Below are 22,466 nucleotides of genomic sequence, written 5' to 3' on the forward strand. Positions count from 1 at the left end.
TTTTGGTGGGATAAGTAGTTCCAATAAGCCCTAAGCATAAGTAGGCTTGTGCTGGCAAAACTTCATTTTGTCAGTATGATTGCTGTTACAGTAGCTGCTCTTTTTGGGAGTCTGTGGGGTTTAAATGACTTTCTTTACATTCAGTATTGTTATATCTACATCAGCAAAATTCTGTTTTGCAGGCATGGACTAGGCTTTTAATTTAACTAGTAGATTTGGCTCTGGAAATGAACCTCAAATATAATAAGTCCTCCTATCTGTAATCCTGGGACTCTCTTATGACCTCGCTGTGTCCAGGCTGCCATAACTGTCTATTTAAGGGTTATTAGATGCCCAGAGGATATTAGCTTTCATGTTCTCCTGACCTATTAAAGTAATTTGTTTCCATTGCATATGGAAAAAAAAAATTCCCTCAATTTAATAAGAAAAAAAATTGTCCTTAAATTTAAGCTTCTAAACTTAGAAATAATGAGTTTCTTTCCTTACCTAAACTCTTGTCCCTCTGTTGAGTGTAGCATTTCTGTATGCAAGAAAAAATGAACACATTTGTTTGAACAAGGCTATTACTTAGTTTTGTTAAATGTCTGTATGTGAGTGCATAAAAGGATACTGTTTTGTTATGTTTTAAACAGTTTAGTGGATGTATTTTAGTTTGTCTCCAGGTCTACATGTCAGTACTGTACAATGCAACAGACCTTCTTATTCCCACCCTTAACTCATACAGATTCTATATCATAAAATCATTATTACATTTAGGTGAAGGCAAGGATCAGAGAAATAGAAAAACAGTATGAAAAAGTAAACCATTATTCATACATAATGCATATATCTGCATTACTTAGAAGTAATTCTGAGTTATTCAGAGATACTGTTGTTCTCTAAGCATGGGTTTCATTCCTTATTTTATTTCTTTTACAAGACATGATTCCAGCAAATATGAACAACCAGGGCTCTTACAGGTGCCATTAATCTAAATGAAGCATTTCTTTCATAACTTTTGGATGTCTGTTCTAGCCCCCTCTGATTTTTTTAATTAAGTTCATAGAGGAGAATGTGAAATTCCTTTTAGCTGCTTCAGTTCACAGTCTAGTATTTTAGCTTATACTATCCATAAAAATAACACCCTTCTCCTCTTATCTTATTGGACAAGAATAAAAACTCTTAAATGGAACTATACGATTCTAGGTGTATATGAATTCTTTTTAACAAATAGCTTACCAAACAGAATTATCTGATTATTGTTTTAGCAGAAGCCAATATAGAGTTTTACACAGTAAAGCGTCAAACATGAAATTAAATACTTATTTTAGTCAAATATAACTGCTGTTTATTCACAGTGACCTGTGTAATATAACTTGGTATTCTTAACTGGCATACTACTGGCAAGACAATTTTGTAGAGTGTTGTACACTGAGATCCTAGACGTGCTCTCTGTGTTTGAGTTCTGCATTTATCACATGGGCTTCTTAATGCGGTTTTATCTTTGCTGTGTCACAAAGCCAAACCTACAATTGTTTATGAAGCACTTCTGTGACATTATGGTGACAGGAGAAGAAATTTTTGAGACACACAACTGGGTGTTCTTTGTGGTGTTTGGTCAATAGGCATTTAGTGTAGCGTGTAAGAAAAGGTGACGATCATTCTTCCAATTAGACAATATAATACAGTAAAAAGCAATAAAATATAATACAGTTAATCATGTGACTCATATGTCATGGTAGTGTGTGAGACACACATGCTTTACTAATACAGTATTTTGTGCTCCAACAATAGAAAACACTGCATTAATATAAAATATTACTGACTTTGAGAATATTCTTTCTTTAAGCATATATATGCTGGGATTGTCTGATTTTGCGATGCAAAAGAATATAGGTGACTTCTTTTGGGCCACTACTGCTCAAGTAGTGGCCCTCAAGATACTGTCAAGTATCTGACAAAAGTGTCATATATAAGTCTGTTAAACCCAAGAAATTATTCTTAAAAAAACACAGCATATTTATAATTTCATTATGTGTGCTGAGTCTATTAATTCAAACAGTTAATGGTGCACTCCGTTTCATAGTATGTATAGTGGTATAGTTCTGGCATTTTATTAATTACTGCCATTAAAAAATGCTAAATTAATTACTGTTCTACTCACTTGAATTGCATCAGTGAAGCAGACCTAGAAGTAATTTCCAAAGCAGTATATAACATTGCTGTTTCTGTTTAATGTCTGAAATGGAGGTCATTTTTGTTGAGAGCTAGTCAAAGGCTAAGATTCTGGGTCATGGATCTTGGCAACAGCTATTCTACTGCTCTGTTCCTCTTGTGAGTTTAGTGTGTTAAATAAGAAATCACTTCCTCTGTTATTAAATAAATCTTAAAATATGTTTTTACAGCCTCATGGAAGAAATCCATCTTTTTCCAGTTCTTTTCCAAGTCATCTCGGTAAGAAAAATTTTTAATACAGATATATATTCTAATAGATAGATATCCTGTCTCCCAAATCATATCTAACTAGTAAGTTTCATATTAGCAATATTGATAAAATAAAATCAAATGGAACAAAACAAAAGAATCTAGAGTAAGCGGACATTTAGGAGGGTCTCACCAACTAGTCCACCTCTATAAGAAGTTTCTTCAAGATAAGTATTTTTTTCTTTCTTGAATCAAAATATCTCCTAAAAAGAGAATTAATGAGCTTGATTCTTAATTAGAGCTATGTATTTGCAGAGTCCATACAAGAAATGCTGAGGAAGTTTCATTTCATTTAATAGCATCAAATACAAATTTGATATTGCTGGCATGGTAGTGTCAAATCCCACTATTTGCTTTTAGAATTTCTTTCAATATTAAGTGTCAAGGATATGATTTTGGGATAGTCACACATGGAATTTCTATCCCTAAATAGAATCTGCCACATAGAAAGGTCATGAAAACTGTTGGTTTTGTTTCTCTGAAATGTTGCAAAACATGTATGTTAATGAAGAAGACAGATCTTTAGGCTAGTTTGAAAGCTGGGTACTATGCTATCCATTGGCCTTCTCATTGTTAAACTCCAGTTTCTTACTAATTTTTTAAATTTCTAAGGTCATGAAGTTGTATCAGGTAAGTGTCCTGTCTTGTAAGCATGCTCCTGATGAATACTAAATATGCATTATAAGTAAATACACATAATTTATGTAGTGCAGGCAGATTGCATACTTGCTTTTGTATCATTCTTTAAATTCAGTCTTATTCAGGGTAGATGAGGTTCATAAATAGGATTCTGAATCAACTTTGATATTCCTTTCTTTAGTTTCAGTATTTTAATCTTCACTCTTCCTTTGCGGTGATTTATTTTACTGCCTATCATTTTGAATCTCTTTAATACTGCATACCCAGATAAGCCATTTTTTATTAAAGTAACCTTGTTAGTGATGATAGATTTTTCCATCAGCATACAGAACACAGGCTTTATGATATTTTGTGTACATATATCTACAAATCTGTTTTTTGTGATAAGTATTGAGAATAAAATCATACATTTTACTGTAGTTCATAGATAGTTTTGACCTAGGATGAGTATTAATTTTAGGTATTAATAAAAGAACTCAGTAAAATATGGAAGTCAAATGTTTCATATTAATATCCTTAAATATTTAGTTAATATTTGAAATGTCTTCAGGTGCTAGAATCTTGAAATTTAAATATATATGTTAGTCTATAGCTATGAGCATGTGAACATGGTTATGATCTCTCAAAATATTCCAGGTATTGAAAATTTTTGTATAATGTATCTGTAGTAATGGAATTTAAAAGGTGTTTATGTCATACCATATAAGTAGGACAAGCTGTAGTCAGTTCTAAATGCTCTCTCCTTACCTCCCCACATACAGTTTGACCTCAGGAGTTCTAGAAATAGTTCTGTGGTTTTTTTAGCTCTAAATTGTCTGCATGACTAGTAGTCTCTCAAGGTTTCACACCTCTTGAACCTCTATGGCTGTCTTTGAGCCTATGGTTGGAGCTGGGGAAAAATTGTGTAGCTTTTAGGGAGAAAAAAATTTCCCCTTTCAACATGCTTTGTTCAGAGAGGACTCTTTAATTAATTGCTTCAGATGCCACATACAGCATTTGAGCTTTAACAGTGCACTGGTGTTGCAGCTTGTGTTTATTTTATTAAGTTTTATTAAGTTGATTGCTAAATGGTATGTTCCGTTATCCCCCATGTTTTCCCCAAGTTTGTTTCTCCCTAAGTTGTACCCTCCTTCCCAGCTGTCCCTCAAGGTATCTCCTCCCCTTGTTCCAGACCCTTTCCTGCCTATCAAGGCAACCCTGCCCCTTTTGCCCTGCCTGTCAACGTAACCCTGCCTCTTGTTCTGGAACATCCCCCCCCCCCCCCCCCCCCCGCTCATCATTTGGACCAATCCCCAACCAAGACTTCTCTCCTCCCCCTATCCCTGTCGGTCATTGCCCCAAACCCCCACCTCGAGTGTTACCCTATTGGTTATCCAGTTGTATCCACTCCCCCATTTCCTGATGCTTTAAAATCCCATGCGCGGAGGTGTTCAGGGTTCTATCTCTGTGTCCTGGTCCCCCTGGCTTCAATAAACCAGTTGGAACTTCAAGACCTGGAGAGTCTCCTCTGCCTTCTTTACCCAGTCCCTGCCTTGCCACCTTGGAGCACTGCTTCTCGGGTTAGAGCTGCAATAGCTCTTAGGTTCTGTCCGTGGCTTCACCCCAGCCAGGGCAGTTCCTCACTCTCGTCACTGCTCCAGAACAACAGAGAGAGAGCCTGGGCTCTGGTAGGCAGTGGCACACTGGCTGTGAGCTGTGGTCTTATTTAGATCAAGGGATGCGAGATGTAACACCAGAAACAGCAAAGGAGGGTGGTAACCCCTTCCTCTGTTTTCCCTACAGAAAACTGAATTCAGCAATGGAATGATAGGCAGTTGGGAAAACTCAGGAGCCAGGACTAAATCAGACTGGAAGGATTAATCATTTGGCTGTTTTTCTTTTGAACAGAATAGATTGAACAGGACAGATTAACAAACTTCTTCATTACAGGTTTCTGAAATAATTTTCAGTCATATGGGTGAAGGGAGTTGCATATAATTTGATTCCCATTATTCTCTATAAACTACTCTTTGTCTAGGTTTATACTTTTATCAGTTTCAAGGATCAGCATAAATAGTAATGTTGAGATCTGTGTTATTATACCTAGACCTTTACTGGACTCTAAACTATTGAATTATACTTCAGAGTCAATACCCCATATTATTCTGACAGTAATTTAATGTAGAGCTATTACTATCTAGTCCATGGTTTATTACTAGTACTTAATAATTTCTATGCTAAGACTTCCTATCCAATGTGTATTTTCTGTCTATCATTAAATATAGTTCATGTTATTTTCTGCAATGCAACTGACAGTATATCGACTCTGTTAAGACTCTGAAGGGAAATACTTTGGGTTTAAAATTGAAAATCATTTCCAGGAGCAGTCTTTGTTTCTAGGCTGTGCTGCAATCCAAGTGGGATTGAACGTACTAGCTTTAATCTAGCTAGCACAGCAAGGACATGATGGCTTGCAGATACTGAGCAGTTCACAAGAAATAAGTTTTAATATGAGTGCTTTTCACTGCTCATCAGTGTAGCCTTATATTACCTCTTATACTGCACGCTACCCAATGTTGTTGTCTAAGCAGTAACACTGAGATTTGACAAGTTTTTTTATCCTCTATCATCTCTCTGGACCAGTTAGATCTCTGAATTAATTCAAAGCATATGAAAAATATCCTTTCATGTCACTTATGACTACAATTTATAGTTACCAAGCAAAAAGAATGGGATCAGTGAAAAAAAAATTGTTACTGTCTACCTAAAAAGTTGTTTTAAGACAATAGCCATAATTTATCTTCACCTAAACTAAAGTTTATTCACTGAGTTAATTAGTAAGAGGCTTTAAATAGAGTTCCAGTTCCCCTGGAAACCCTCTGCACTCGTTCATCTCTCAGCTCTCAGTTGCATTTAGGAAGTGCACGTTAATGATGTGGTTAGCGAGTATGTGAAAAACCTGAATACAGTTCTTCATTACAGACCTTCAGAGGTGAATTTCATGGTTTACCTGAATGCAAATTAATTTCATGAATGCCATGATCCCAGATCCTGGTGCTAGAGGTTACATAGATTATGAGTAGTCCTACAAAGCAATATGAAGGTATGACTGCAATATGAGTAGACCTCAATCTTGCAATAACATCTAATGTAGTCAGTGAAAATGTAGTGATGTGTATCTGTTGAAAAATGGAGACATATTGACAATTTATGAGTATTTTCAGGACAGTAAGGGATTGAAAAGCAGAAGGAAAGCTGATATTATAATGTGAAAAATTAAAAGGTGCAAACTCCCCTTGGTAGCAAGATTAATTGTAATGAGCTAAATTCCATGGTTATGTAAATAATGCCAAAACTTGAGTTGGTATAAAGTATAAATATAAAATGTAAGTAAAAATGCTGCTGTTGATGAAGAAGGGGTTGTAGCAGGAAAAGTTACAGTGGGATATATTTAATGTTGTACTTTCTTGCTGCCTTTTACTGCTACATCCTTAGTATTTTGTTTCTGATATGTTTTACAATGTCAAACCTATGTCATCTGCCTTCAATATCAGTTTATAATTTACAAAGTATTGATTTTGATTATTATGTTATAACGCTGGAATGAGAATGATAAAGGATTTGGAAGTGTTTACTGCCATTTTTGTAAATTATGGCTATTTGTATTTTAGATTGATACCAAGATTTTGATGAGTGGCAAGCAATGAAGTTGACATAAATGTTATTTTCTGTATTATGTTACTTTTAAAAGGGTAACATAATAAATATTGCCTAGGTTTCATTTAGTGTTACCCAATGTAAGCTGTTGCATAGAAAAAAAATTCCGTGTAGTTGGTGAAATTCTATTTTCTGCCGCTAAGTTTTAAAACTAAAGTTAATGATGCTTGTGATTAGGAGCTCAGTGCTACTCTGTTTTTAAAGCCCAGTAGTCAATTCTGTGCTTATCCTATTAAAAGTTCTGGTGTAGCTTTTAGTCACACCAGCATATTATCACAGCCATTAGTTTTTGCTGTAATTTTTTTTCTTTTTGCGTATTTCTGTATCTTAACAGACAGTTAAAGTTTAAGGCATATTCTTTCAATAAAAATTACTTTATAGTAAGATCAAATATTGGAGTTTAAAAATGATGTTATTAAATATGATCTATAGTAGATAGCATGTTCATGTCTAAACTGCAGAGGGTATTCAAATACAGTGGTTGTTTTATTTATACTGTCATTCTATTCTTAACACAAGTTAGTCCACCTCTTCTGTTTGCATTAATGAAATAATTACAATTAATTTGAAAATTGTATATGTTAAATTATTTTCCTTCAAATACCATGGAAAGTTTTTAGTATGAAAATACAAAATAAATTTCCCTTTGCAGTCCTGTTCATATTTTTTTGTTTATCTTTTGTAGTTGCGTATAGGTTTGAAAGCTCTATGCTGTCCCTGTGTATCTTGGGATGGCTGTATTGGACATCTTAAATTAAAGGATCATATGCTATTTGTGTTTTTGATATACTGCAGTCAACCTATGTTTGAGTGCTCAAAAAATGTTTCAAAAACATTGTTATGGTTGCAGTCACTGGTCCTTTTAGAAGGTGTACTTTTCTCACTTTGTTGTAATTGCAGTTGAAAATAGAGTTCAATATTATCATTAAGGGAGAGAATATGAGCTGAGCATAATTAAAAGAAAAACTGTAATACTTACATAAAAATAGATAAACATGCACTTTAAAAGAAGAAACAAGTCATGCTAGTTTTCTTGTGTAACAACTTCTTTTCAAGAAAGCTAAAAGTTTTGTAGAAATTTTGTCTAAGTAGAGGATACATAGCCATGTATAACTAGATTCCTTTGGTGTAGTTAGATTGCCTTTTTTTTAATTAGTTCTAACCAAAGTCCTTCAATTAAAAAAAAAAAAAAAGATGTGAAAAAGAAGTTGTATAGCATCCAAATGGAAACAATGGTTGGATTCTATATTTCATTTTCAATTTTAATAGAAGAAAAAAGCCACAGGAAATGGTTATCATCAGAGATGCCACTCCTTGTGGTTCAGTTAAAGTAGCAAAGCCATCCACTTAGAATGTTTTAAAAATAATAGTTGTTTTATGGCCAATCTTACCTGTGAAAATACTATAAAAATGGAGAAAAAGAACACTGGAGAGGAAAAAGAAGAGCCTTATCATTCCTCTTTTGCTTGGTTTCTATGTTCTGGTGAGAGATTACAATCATATATCATTTAAGGGAAGAGGTAGAGGTATTTTGCTGTCTAGCAGCCATATGGATGATAAGTATAGAAGAACATGGATCAGAGGTTATTGGAGCATTTGAAGCATTAGTTTACTTTCAGAAGTCTGTTAAAGAAAGCACCTCCTAGTGCAGTGTAGTGCACATCTTGTTGGTTGTCTGAAAGAATGGGAAGAATGTTTCTAACTCTTGCAAGTACTTGTAAGCCATCAGGATGAGTACTTGAAACAAAAGATTAGGAGACTCTCTCTCTTATATTCTGTAAAGAGTACAAGTTTATGCTGCAGAACTCATCTGCTAGAGAAAATTAAGATAGTAAATTTGACAGATAATAAAAGCTCTAGCATTTAATGTGAATGGGCCCTTGGTCTTCTATGCTGTAAGTGAGCTTTGACCTAAAGTCAGCTCAGTGCTTGCATGAGCAGATTGATGCTGATTGATTGCTCTGGTCATCTTGCTCTAGGCTGTAGGCATACTCAATTCTTAATTTAGAATCAGCTCTCTAGTAGAAAAATGAACACAAAGGTATCTGGGAATGCTTAGTCTTCACGTGTTTTAAAGAACAGGAAATCCTATTTATTTTAATATCTTTATGTGACGTATTCCTATTCCTCACTGTATTTTCAATGCTGTTACAAAATTGTTCAATGCAATGGCTCTTTTTCGTGTATTTCACCAGTTCATTACTGCTGTTAGGGAAAACCTGCATTTCTAAGGTATCTGAAATTAGATTCTAGGAGTGATTTTTATGGCTTCTACAGGATGGACATTAGTTAGAAACCTTGAATGTATCTATAATGAATATCTCTATTTTTTGTCTTTCTCTGAAGTACGCATTTTTTTTCAAATCTACTATGTGTAATAGTCAAATTGTATGCTGTGGCAGTATATTTAAAACTGCTGTGACAGATTAGGAGTGTAATCTATGAGGATTTCTGAAAGTGAAAATGCCAAAACCCTATTTTATAAAGCAAAATAATTGCTAGTTTGGAAAGGCATTTAATACCCAAAGATGGGTTTAGGAGAAACTAGTGAAAAAGTGTTGAACTATCTTAGAATTTACATATTTGGAATGAGAAAAAAATATGAGATACCATTTAAAGAAGATAAATGTAATGCAAGTGTAAAATTTACTATGAGTAGAACACTTCACCAGTGAGAATTGTTTAAATCCTTTCCAAAGTGACAAATTTCTTACCAATGCATTGAAGTCTTGTGTCAACATTCAGTAAGGTATTATATTTATTCTCTTTTTAATGTAAAATTAAATTAATAGAAGTGCTTCTATACACCAAAGAAGACATTGTAAAAGGCAGTAGGATACAGTATGTTAATTTCCAATTTTCCAGGAATAAAATATGGCTCCTCTGGTAGGAATGTTAGGATTTTTCATTACCCTGCTAAGTTGCTTAAGCACTTTCAGTTTAAGGATGAGATTCCTGAGACTACTTATTTCTTTTAAATTGCTGGCTTGAAAATACTGTATATTTAAAAGGGATAAGCCTGCACATCTGAATTTGTACTCCTGGAAATAAATATGTCAAAGTGGAGCTCTTCTGAGAATTTTTTAGCAGGAAGAGGAGTCCTGCTGATAGAAAGTTCTACTTTCAGAAACAGTTTTTTTTTCTTTTGTTTTAGTGATCTTTTAGTCAGGAATTTCAGAGGAAGTGTTTATATATACAAATGCTTGATTAGTGCTGAATTGGGTTGTTAATCTGTTATGGTCAACTGATCTCTCCAATTATTAACACTGTACATGGAATGAATTCTTAACAGTTATTCATGTGTAACTATTGTGTTTTTAACAGATGACAACAAAACTATTAGAAGCCAAAATGCTTGGTATAAAAACATTTTCTGATTGTGATTAATAACAAGAATCCATGACATTTGATTTGTTTTCCCAGATGTTGTCATGTAATGTGCAGTGGTTTTGCATATGGATAAAGCAATCACAGAACCATAGATTTTCTGCAGTTGGAAGGGACTAGTAAGGATCATAGAGTCCAACTCCTGCTACCTTCAGAACTACCTTAGTCATCATATAACTAAGAGTGTTGTCCAGATGCTCCTTGTACTCTGTCAGGTGTTGTGCTGCAACCACTTCCCTGGGGAACCTCTTCCAGTGCCCAGCCACCCTCTCAGTGAAGAACCTTTTCCTAATGTCCAATCTGAGCTTCCCCTGATGCAGTTCCATTCCATTTGCTCCTGTCTTATTGATGGTGACCAGAGAGAGATCAGCATTTCACCTCTGCTGCCTCATTTGAGGAAGTCATAGACTGTGATGAGATCTCCCCTCAGCCTTTTCCCCTCCAAGCTGAACAAGCTAAGTGACCTCATCTGCTCCTTGTAGGTTTTGCTCTTGAGACCTTGCACCATCTTATTCACCTTTCTCTGGACACTCTAATAGTTTGATGTCCTCTTACATTGTAGTGCCCAAAACTGCCCCCAGCATGCGAGGTGAGGCTGCCCCAGTGCAGAGCAGAGCAGGACATTCCCCTCCCTTGTTCAACTGGTGATGCTGTCCCTGCTGCCCCCCAGGACACGTTTGGCCCTCCTGGATGCCAGGGCACTGCTGACTCATGGTCAACTTGCCGTCAGTCAGGACCCCAGGTCCCTTTCCATAGCACTAGTCTCCATCCCTTTGTTCCCCAGTGATAAGGTCAGCAGAAGTTCCCTTTGCAGAGGCATTTTCCTGCCAGCAATGGAAGAAGCATTCTGCTTTTTCAATATCATTGTGATGTATGCTAGACTTTCAGTGTTTGCTACAACGACAGAGCTTCAGAGTTGTCTGTGCTGCAGTCAGTGTGTGGCAGCAATTCATGAAGATGTTTCCACCTAATTCTGAGCTAACACCTGCCAGCTTTAAGCAGAGCTGGAATTATTTGCTTTCCATTCATCGCATTGCGAAAATTATTGTTATTGGGGTTTGATATTGGTCTTTTTGAATGGTATTAAGAGCTGTTTTTCACCTTTTCTTGTAGAGTTGCTTGAGTTAAATAATTTTGGCTGTCTAATTCAACTTTCTTTTTGAAGTAGTTAAATATGTATTTGTTACAAATATTGTAGAACAGATTAATGAAAAAACAGAAAACTTGAAGTACATGATTTGTGGGATGAAAAATGGGCTTGTTGACAGAGTAGTGAGAGAATTGAGAGAACTGCTTCCTATTCCTGCTGCTGATCCACATTTATTCTTGACTCTGGGAAAATTGTATAAGCCCTCTTTTTACCATATGTGTGTTGTGCTTCTGTCCTTTGTGTGTCCAATGAACACCTTTACTCTGGGAAAACAGCAGTTGCTTCTCATCATTCTGAAACTAAGCTTGTTTAAGGTCCCAGCTGGACCTTGTTCAAACAAATGTCTTCAATGATTTTTTTCTTATGGTAAGGTAATGTCTAAACTATAAATGTACATCACAACAATGTAGGGAAGATGAATTCATTAATATTTAGAAGGTATTCAGTGTTTTTTATGAGAAGCACTAAGTAAATATGGGCAGTCTATTTTTTATGGTTGTATGTCTGAGTAGATATATCCCCAATAGGATTGCTGATGGAGAAAGAAGTGAGAGGAAGCAGAGCCATCCTTTAAATAATTTTAATAGTATAAATTGATGTTCTGCATAATAAAATGGGCTTTAAAGAAAGGAGAAGTATTGATAAAGCATATCCTTCTATCACTCGCCTTCATATCTGCAAAATTACTTTGAACCAGTGCTCCTGTGAGGGGAGGGAATAAAATTATTTACTAAATCACCTGGAGCTCCACTTCTGAGAGAAAAATTGAGTCCACAGCATTTGTGACAACATTATGTTCCTGTACTGGAAGAAAATTTAGCCATTTACATCTTAAAGGAATTGCTTTCTAATGCTAGACACTTACATTTTACTGTGTATGCTACCCAGCTATTTTTTTTCCTATTTACATGCAGTGCTAAGGGACATAAGAAAACTTATGTAAAAACAATACTCTGTCTGTTTATTAGTAGTTATTTATTTATCCTGTCCTAAAAGTTGAAAATTGTACAGATAATAAATATGAATCTAAAAGACTGTAGCAAGATTTTAAAGCTAGCTATAACATAATGGGTAAGAAAATCACAGACAGGTAGTGAAGTGCATAGGTATCTGTACTTTGCAAAAATAGTGACCATGATTACTGCTGATACTGGAACACATTTCTGAGTTTTATGATGTTGTGACTGTTTTCCATTTCTTTGATCTCACTCTTCATGTTATGTATTACTGGTCTTCAATAAGCAAGCAAGCATACTGGTTTTGTGAAGGTGGGTTTTTTCATAAATGTTTCTGCAGTAGTCCAGAGTGGATAGTTATTTTGTATAATAGTAGATAGTTATTATGGTATAATAACTTACAAGTTGTCTTTTGAAAGAAAATACATTCACAATTTCAAAGAAAAAGCTGTCACATTAAAGTAATGATCGCTGTTGTTCCTTGCATGGCAGATCCATGTATTTATCACATCATTGCTCTGACCATCCCAAGAACATTTCACAGTATTGCTCTAAAATGACCTAAAGCTTAGCTGGGGTCTCTGGTCATTTTGCATCTTCTCTTGACTGGGACAAACAGGGTGCAGGTATGAATTGGTGATGATGCAGTTTAAGCGGCATTCAAAGCAATTAATTAATAACTATAATATTTATCCAGAGTTATGGTATGAAGTGCAGAATGATCCCTTCAGGGATGACTTAAGATCCAATACAACAGTTGTTTTAAAGGTCTCTGCACCTACAAAGGGTAGAGCATCTTCTTGTTACTGTGTGCTGGCCCTTGGCTGTTGCTCAAAATCCACTAGGTTTGTCCTGTATTTAGAAGACTGCCTGTTGTCCTTTGGACCTTGCTGAATGCTGGTAGTTGGCACTTTGTTTAACCCCCTCCCATTACAAATGTAGTAATAGTGGTTATTCTGAACAACTCTTAAAATTAGTATTTCTTAGACGGCTAAACTTGTTTGGAATACCTGGTTTTCAAATACTGTGTTCAGAGAAAAGATTTAAATATATTGTAAAAGATGTAGTAGTACTTACCCTGAACCTTTGACATCTTGGAGCAAGCCCACCCTGATGACTGGGGGGTCTGGAGCACGTGGCACACATGGAGAGAATGAGAGAACAAGTTTCATACAACCTTTGCAAAAAAATCCTGGGGGGATCTTTTTCCTGCCTGTATCTGCCTCATGGGGCAGTACAGAGAAGATGCAGCCAGACTTGAGTAAGCAGTGCACAATGGAGGGACGACAGGATGAATACAAGCTGGAAGATGGGAAATCCCGGCTTGATATAGAAAGAAACTTTTTGCTGTGGGGCAGATGGTCCAACACTGGCATGAGAGGTGAGAGAGGTTGTAACATCTCCATGCTTGGAGACTCTATGCAGCCTAAGCCAAGCAGCCAGCTAGACTGGAGAGCTCCAGAGGCACCTTCAACTATATGTTATTTTGTGATTTGGTTGTCCCAGTCCAGTCCATCTTCCTAAAAATCAACCAACTGGACAAAAATTACCCCACAGGCTATCTCCTAGCATGGTAGCCACCATACACTGAGCCTTATTGAACTTAGATACATTAACTCCTCTAGACAAGGATCCAAGTCAGTAGTTTTTCAGATGAGTTTGGGTTTCTGAGCTCTTCATCTTTTTCCTGCTTCCTAATAACTTGTATGGTTTGACCTTTAAGTAAGCAAAGTGGATGGACTGAAGTGGCAATGCTTATTCAGCTGGCTTGGCTCCACTGCCATTTCTTCTTTATCTGAGCCATCTACATTTTATACTGCATGAGGGTGGTGTTTTATGAACCAAATCCAAGGCAGACTGTAGGTCAGGGTTGAATGGATGGGTGTATAAAGTCACTGAGTGTTTCTGCCAACTTGTTTTGTCTCTCAATACACTCAGACATTTATGCAAGATTATCTGAAATATGAGTCTTGTGTTTTTTTAACAGTGTTTTAAACAGGATTTTAAAATTTTGGGATCGAGTAGTTTGAATATTATTGAATATTATTTTTCCCAATGATTTTATTTTTACTTACAAACAGTGCAGCTCTGACCTTTAAGGGAACATGCTAACTTCAGCTTTCCACATGACAGATAAAGCTGATGATATTAGATTTTATTTCTTGGAAAACAAGTTTACTTAAATGTTAACGAAGACCTTTTTTTTTTTTTTTTTTTTAACTCTATGAGCTTTAGGACAGTTAAGATTTGTAGAATATTTGAAATATTAGTAAGAAGACTTTTATAGTATTTAGGTGAAGAATGATGTGTAAAAAAAACCCCAAACTTCTAAAAGTATGGAAAATACATGACTTTTTGCCCTGATAGGGAAATAATTTTTTATTTTATTTGTCACTTTATATTGATAGAAAACTTTAATAAAAATTCTTCAGTACTTCATTTTATAGTACTTTTTTCTGTGTAGCCTCTTCTGTCAGGAATGAGTCTGTTATTGTTCCCCCAGTTCAGCCTGAAGGAAGAGTTTATAACCTTTTTCCATACTCACTGAACATTTTATCAGGAATTCCATTTTAGATGACAGATCAGTCTGTCAGTCTTGGGAACTTAAGGCAGAAGGGTATTGAGCTTATGTTCCTTAGTGATGGATTTCACCGACAGTGGCATGAGTGAGGGGTCTGGACTGACCATCACCACAGACAGCCCTAAGGCTTGGACATTGGTGCTCATGTTCTCTCCCTCTCACTTTTCCAGGAAACACAGTCTTTTAAGAACTTACAAAGTTCACAATACAGAGGATCTAAAGCAGGTTTTCTCCTTAAACAGTATCTGGTTTGGTTGGTTTTGGTTTAGGTTTTTTTTGTAGTCATAAACCTGTACAGCGTTCACATATTGTTTCATCACACTTGATTTGTGCCTTTTTTGATAGAAGTTTTGTGGATAACCTTCAGAATCTTGTGATTATTCATGTAAATAAAATCCTCTCAAGTTTTTTTTACACCTAATACTACTCACTTTCAGTTTCATTTGCACCCCTTTTCAATGCAGATGCAAAATCTGTATGTGTTCTGAAGTATTGCACGATGTGAGACTGCTATCTGCGATCACAGCTCTACATATGCAGTGATCCAAGATGTGTTGCGATGTTGCCATGATCACTCAGGGATGAGATATTGTGGTTAGATAAACACACAGTCTAATAAAAACATCTGTTTAATCCTTTGTCCTGGTCTGGAAAACACACTGAATGTTACTCATTGCAAGATGAAGTATTGCAGTGGTTGGCAGAGAAACATTGTGCATGTTACTCCATGTATGGATTTTGGGTTCCTCATCTCAAAATGTTTACAATAGAACTGCAAATAGTGTAAAGGAAAAAACCAGAAATGGTTAAAGGTCTGGAATGGCCACTGTGGAAGAGATTATCCTTCTGTATCCTTTATCTGTAAGGTAGTGGTTGATATATACGTACCATAGTCAGGTGAATAGGGGACATTATTACTGCTCACTGTCTCCACTCACACAAGATCTGTATTATAAGAACTAAAGAAAACTTGCAGTTGGGATCTGAAAAATTGACAAAAGGTCAATTGTATTTCCTATAGGGTTATGTTCAGCTTTCAGCTGTGCTCCATGGCATCCTCAGTTTACTTAAATTAAAAAATAGACCAGACAAATTAATGGACCAAAAATCCATTGAGAGCTGTTATGTGTATAAAATCTGCTTCTGGCTCAAAGTCCTTGGGCTGTGAATTCCTGGAGGCTAAGGAAAGTGTTCAGTATACCTGTCATGTAAAGCTTCTTCTGTTGTTGAGTGTTTTTGATACGTTGTTAAGGTAGGTAGATCTTCTATTTGAACTGAGTCAGATGCTGCTTTATATACTAAAAATGAATGCATGGAAACCTTTCTGTATTGTGAGATTTTAGTTACTAGCTGCAGAAATTTGTCTTAAAACTCCCATTTTTATATGAGAAACCAGTTTAATTTTTTATGACTTAAATAGATTGACTTGTTTTCTGAAGCAAGTTGTTTCTTAGAGAAATTAGCTAGTTAAAAATACACAGCTTTGAGTTATGAGGTTAATTTTCAGTCTCTGCTGTTTATTTGGCTGGCTGTGGAGTTAAAAATTAACACAAATTTGGGGAATTCACAAAGAAATTTGGATTTTCTTTAAGAATTAGTATTTAGCCATTGTTTATGAACAAGTTTCAGAGTTGTCAATGTTTAATGTAGCACATTTTTGCAGAATTTTTATTACATCAAAACATCACTCAGTCATTATAATTAGATGATTTTCCCACTTAGGGAAAAAATATCTGGCAGGTGGTTTGGGATGGGTAAAGAGATAATTGTGCTCTTTTTTAATTAGAGATTTAACTGGCATCATCATCTTCAGAATCCATATTACTTCTCTCACACCCCTTTCCTCCAAAAGTTCATAGCATTTACTGCCTTTCTCCTGCACTTTAATTTAAGCAATGCAGCTAAAGTGGTTAATCTTCTAGATTGGTGACTGGTTCTGCTGTGAATAAGATTAAACAAATTAAATTCTTTATCTTTCATTGTTCTTCCTACCCTACTTTTATCAGTAACTGATAAATCTAACCTCCCATTCTTTCAGCTTTTTTCCTATTCTCACAGCCTTGCAGTGCCCACACCTTGGACACATTTAATTTTGTTTATTTAGTTCTTTTCATGTAGTCAGATTGTAATTTTGTAATATTTGTGCATCGATGTGATAAATAAAATATGCCCATATATATACACCGGTGTGTGACAATCTCAAATTATTTCTGTTAGCAATCTCAAAGTCTTTGTGACCTTGTAAGTGTTCTTCATACTGTATTGTGTGATGTAAAAAAGAAGAAATGTGCCTGGTGCCAAGAGTTCTGTGACAGTTCATTGTGAGCAGCAGAAGAGGGAGTGGGAGAACAGCCTGGGGAAGCTGGCAGGGCTAATTTTGTCTGTAACTGCTGGCTGGAGTTCAGCCCTGCAGCGTTCCCTCACTCCCACCCCACTCCTGGGTCATGGCTGGAGCTGAGGGGCATGTGGAGACCTATGGAAGAGGAGGGGCTGTAGCACCACGATGCAAATGTGTGAAAGGCAGGTGCTTCAAAAAGATTATTTCTAACATGAGACTTCACAAGTCTAGTGCCAAAGTGTGTCCTCTATGACCTTCATCTATCACGTTATAGGGAGAAATCAGGACCTTGCAATAGTTGCTTTGAATTTTATGAAATTTTTCAAATGGGTTATACAGAAAGGAGTCACCATCAATGTTCACCCAAGGAGATTAATGTCTACATTTTAAAATTAATTTATTTTTTCTGTAGAAGCAATATGAATGCAAAATCTCACTTCTTCCACACTTCATGTTTGTCAGGCTGATTAAGAGCAAATTGCTAATTTATTGTTCCTGCTAATGTAAATGTCAAGACAAAGAGAAAGCATTTAAGGGAAAATGTGTATTGAAGCAAATCTGAGATGCTTGTTTTTCAGAGTAAAATTCATTGATCTTGTGACCAGAATTTTACTGTGATTATCACTGTTCTGTCAAACAGCTGAGGTATATTTCTTAATCTCATCTAAATAAATATTGACATAGGGATGTGGCAGTTGTTGACTGTACCTTTATTGACCAGCTGCACTCTGATGACTAAGGTACTGAGCTATTGTGTGGTTCACAATAGAGTTTGTAAACGAATATTGAATGTCTGTGAATGGTTTCTGGCTGGCAGAGGTTTCTGCATTATGCATCTGAACTCTGATCATTTATCTAGAAATTTGTCTGGTTTGGCCTCAGTCATGTATTCCTTATGCATTCCTTGTGTTAATGTCTTCCGGAAGAGTTTGTGTTGCAGGGTGATAATTAGATTTTAGAATGTCAGTCTTCCACAAAGCAAAAATATTCTACTTTTTACTTTCTGTTTTTACCTGTAGTCATTTACTCATTGTACTAAAAGCTTAGGTTCTAAATATATTTTGTTTTGTAAAATGGTTTTATAGGCAAGCTTAAAAATCATTACTTTGCTAAGGTAGATTCATTAGCCATATGTATGCAAAAACATTAAGCCCACCATGACACAATCTTTCTAACTTTCTAATTACAATTAATAATACAATACATAATAATACAATTTTATATATATATATATATATATATATATATATATACACACAATACAATAATAATACAATTTTAATGGAGCATAATCTCAAAGACTGAGCTGAAATTTTGGTAATTTTTTTTCTTTCCTCTCAGATTTCTCTTTTGAGTCCCCTGTCTATATTACAAGGTTCAGTTTCTGCCCACTGGATATTTTGATCAAGTATTTCTTTACTGATCTTATGGGTACAGGAAGAAAAGTTGCGCCCCACAACTCTTTCTATTTCGTATACTGTGTTCCTTTCAAACTCCTGACTACCAAATAAGATAATAACCTGTTCAAACATTGTGGTGCTAAATACGGAAATACAGTGACTGACAGTCTACATTATGCAGTTTAACTGAGGGCCCCAAATTGATCCCTGTGGCAGATACTTAAGCACTGTTTGGTGGGTGACATTGCTTTTAATTTTCTGTTGTTGTCATGTTATTTGGTATGGAGTTTAGCAATAATTAAGGTCTTTACAAAGGAAAAGCGGATTTCTTTCCGTTACCTACTGGAGTAAAGTGCAATATTTCTCCATGGTGCATATTTCATTCACTTGACTAAAGCAGAAAGGACATGTATAGGGGCCGATTGCTCCTTTCACTGCTGCAGAGAGCCAGGGATTATTCTGTAAGCAATCCATTTCTTACTGTATATTGTCAAGTTCTACATTTGCTTGCCCTGTGTCAAGTTCTGGAGTAGGATTTAAATTCCCTGCACGTAGCTATCTTTAGGGCTCACATCTGGATGGCACTGCAGGAGCATATTGCTGAAAGCAAACAGACTAGCAGTTCTGATGGTAACAATGGAGTCTGAGAAGATACTGCATGCATGTATAAGGTTCCATTAAAAAGCAGGGAGTGAGAGAGATGTCTAATGCAGTCCATTTAATGCAGAACTCTCCTGAGAGTGAAGTGGGGATTATGCCTGCTCCTGTGCTTTTTAAAGACTAGTATAGAGGATGCTTGTTGGGCGAATGGTATCTCCATAACAGATGCTCTGATACTCATGAATACATTTCTAATTATATCTTAATGATCTCAGCCACAAATAGGAAAACAAAAATCTTTGTCTCCCTGAGTGGTTACCTTAGTGGTTGCAGGATTGGCAAGGTTTAGATTTTCCATCTCCTCTCACTAATCCCAGGGGGCTTCATTGTGAGAAATGAGACTTGTTTATGATGGTGAATTAGATTGCTGTAAAAGGTTATTTCAACAGACAGTTGGGAAATCATAATAGAATAATTTAGTAAAAATGGGAGTTAAAGTATGCTTAATGAAACATGATTAGATTTAATTTTCTTGCTATTTCAATCATTAAAGGTACATTATGCTTTCTCAGAGCTCATTTGGGCTCTTTGCCATGGACCCACTCTTAGTAACAGACTGAAACTTGCATGTTCCATTAGGATATGAAAATGGCTAATGATACTCTAGTCTCCTCTCCCTGGCTTTTGTAAAATTTCTGTTACCAGCTTTTCAGATATATTTTAGCTGTTTTCCTCTTTGATCCTTTTATTCCCTCACATCTATTGTACACATTTTTCAGTATGAATAACTGTTCAGGGAGTATAGATTGAATGAAATGAAATAAAAGACAAATATAGCTACCTAATAATCGTGAGGTGGCTTATTATGAGTAATTAAAAATTGTTAATTTAGTTATTACTAGGATTCTGTGTTCTAACAAAGTTCATATTTTAATTTCTTCATATAAAATATGTTTCTATGCTGTTTTAATCCAGTGGTACAATTCTTCGGGTTTTTGTGGGCTTTTTTTGGTTTGGTTTTTGGGGGGGATTTTTAGTTGGGTTTTGGTTTATTTTTTATTATTTTTCTTTATTCTGTCTTTTTACAGTGCAATGACACATTGTGTGCCACCACATATGGACTAAAATTTCTGTCTGGCCTCTAGTGTTATTAAATTTAGTTCTCGATGGTATTTTATGACTCTCTCTTAGCATCAAAATGCTACTTTGATCTAAAAATATCCAACTCCTTTTCAGGCTATCAACTCATAGGAGAATAAAGCTGCTCTTTGCTGGTAGACAACTTAGGTAGAGCAGCAGAACCTTGCTGATCAGCTCAGTGGGTAAGAGCACCAAGGTTGTAGGGCTGAACCCTACATGGGCCATTCACTTCAGAGTTGGACTCAATGATCCTTGTGGGTTCTTTGCGCCTCAGAATATTCTGTGATTCTGTGATCACGGCTCCATTTCTTTTCAGGATTCCAGTCTGTTGTTTGGGGGAGGAAATATAGGGGTTATTTCAGGGTTTCATCATGTTATTCCAAGTTGGATGCATCTTTCACTGAGAAAGGCTTCTTTCACTGAGGATGAATTTTCTGCCCACAGTTGCATGGGAGGTAGAGGAGAAAGGGAGATCTCAGGGTAGCCAGTGGCATGTCAGTCAGGAATGCTTTAGGGGAAGGGCCAACATGCAGATCCAAGTTCAAAATCACCCTAGAGGAAACTGCTGACTCTGGGTTTCTGAAGCTCAAAATAAATATTTTGACTACTAAGCAAGATGTTTTACTAACATCTTTCACCATCTCCTACTGAAGTTGCTTCAGTTTGTATATATTAAATTTTCTTTGTCACAAAACCTAGTGATGATCTGGACTTTCACTAAAAATGAGGAGAAATGAAAGAATTGAAGTCCTCTACATTTCTTGTAAGATAGCAAACTACTGTGGGATACAGGCAGTGTGATAACCTAGCAAGTGTGTCAGTACACAGTGGGAATGTTTGTTTGAAGTTTTAAATATTTAAGGAAATTGAAAGTCTGGCTCCATTCTGAAACAGCATAGAGTCTCAAGTCATCAGTTTTCCAGAATTGCTAGAATAGTTTCATTTGAATTTCATATGTCATAGTTGAAATAGTTTATAAGAAAACATGTGTGTATGTTCATGTGTCAGTATATCCATATTTAATGGATCCTGTCCTCCTTATAAAGCAATAGATGTAAGTTCTCATATAATCCCTTAGTGCCTGTTTACCACTGAAATGAAGGTATATGAAGGACAAAAAACCCTCACTCTTTAGGGGGTTGAAGGCACTTTGTTACACTCTGAAGGCACTAGAATCTCCTGTGTTTCCAGGCAATAATTACCTTAACACTGAGGAAAACCAGGAAGATTTGAATTGAACCTATGCCCTACATATTGATGACTGATATATATCTCTGTCATTAAGTGGGGTGTATTTTCAAAGACTATAGCAATTTGCAAACCTGTATTCTTAAAGTTGATTTCTTGAAACAGTATGGGGGTATTTAAATAGAAATGACATGGGGAAAGTGATGGGGTGAGACCATGAAGAAAACTAATAAATTATTAAAAATTACCCTGGAAAGATGTGCAAAAAGAAAAATGCTGTTCAATATATTGTTAATAATTGTAATAACAAAATGCAGTATAACTTCCTCTGTCTTTGAGAAATAATTAGAACTTGCTTAGGAGAGTCTCCTATTTTGCTGAACTTAGCCATTTCTGATTCTGTCTTTGAACCATCTGTTAATCTCTGATGAAAATTGAATAAATTAAAGGCGATCTCATATTTAGCAGAAAGAGGTATACTTCTTTCAAGTCATAGCATCTGATACTGTTTCACAAATGCTTATGAGAAGCAGAATTGGCTTCCTTTCCTTGTGTTCTTCTAGATGTGAGTTAAGCTTTTAAATTGTAAGTTATGCCATTCCTCTTCTTTGCAATGTAAGAATTAACTTTAGAACAGGCGAAGGTAAGAGTTTCAGAAGTGGTGCTTGGTTTCTGCTAGACAAGTGCACAGAGTGCTTCAGGGAGGATCAGTGGGGTATCAGGTGACCCTGTAGTGCTGAGTGACTATAAATTTTTCAAGTTGTCTACTGCCTGGTGCTATTGAGACTGCCACCATGGGAGCAAGGCTCAGGCTAGTCCAAAATTCATTTTGCTATATTCTTATTTATATACTCAGTGGAGCAATTAATTTTTTTTTTGTCTTTTCTTCTCAGTTTAATATTTTGAGTGGTAAGAACTAAATCAAAGA

The 22,466-nt window shown here is 35.8% G+C and overlaps 1 protein-coding gene across 9 annotated transcripts in view; it reads left to right on the forward strand.

The window, feature by feature from the left end:
* Positions 1-22,466, forward strand: part of ULK4 (unc-51 like kinase 4) — a 207,884-nt gene that overhangs the window by 87,831 nt on the left and 97,587 nt on the right. For all 9 annotated transcript variants that reach the window (XR_008429534.1, XR_008429535.1, XM_053936237.1 and 6 more), the window contains exon 31: positions 2,385-2,433. Coding sequence is in view for 7 of the 9 variants with exons in the window: in XM_053936237.1 (XP_053792212.1) it covers positions 2,385-2,433 (49 nt within the window). In the remaining 2 variants the exon portion in view is untranslated. The remainder of the gene's footprint in view (positions 1-2,384; positions 2,434-22,466) is intronic.

Source organism: Vidua chalybeata, chromosome 1, assembly GCF_026979565.1.
Source record: "Vidua chalybeata isolate OUT-0048 chromosome 1, bVidCha1 merged haplotype, whole genome shotgun sequence".
In the NCBI taxonomy this organism is placed as follows: Eukaryota; Metazoa; Chordata; class Aves; order Passeriformes; family Viduidae; genus Vidua; species Vidua chalybeata.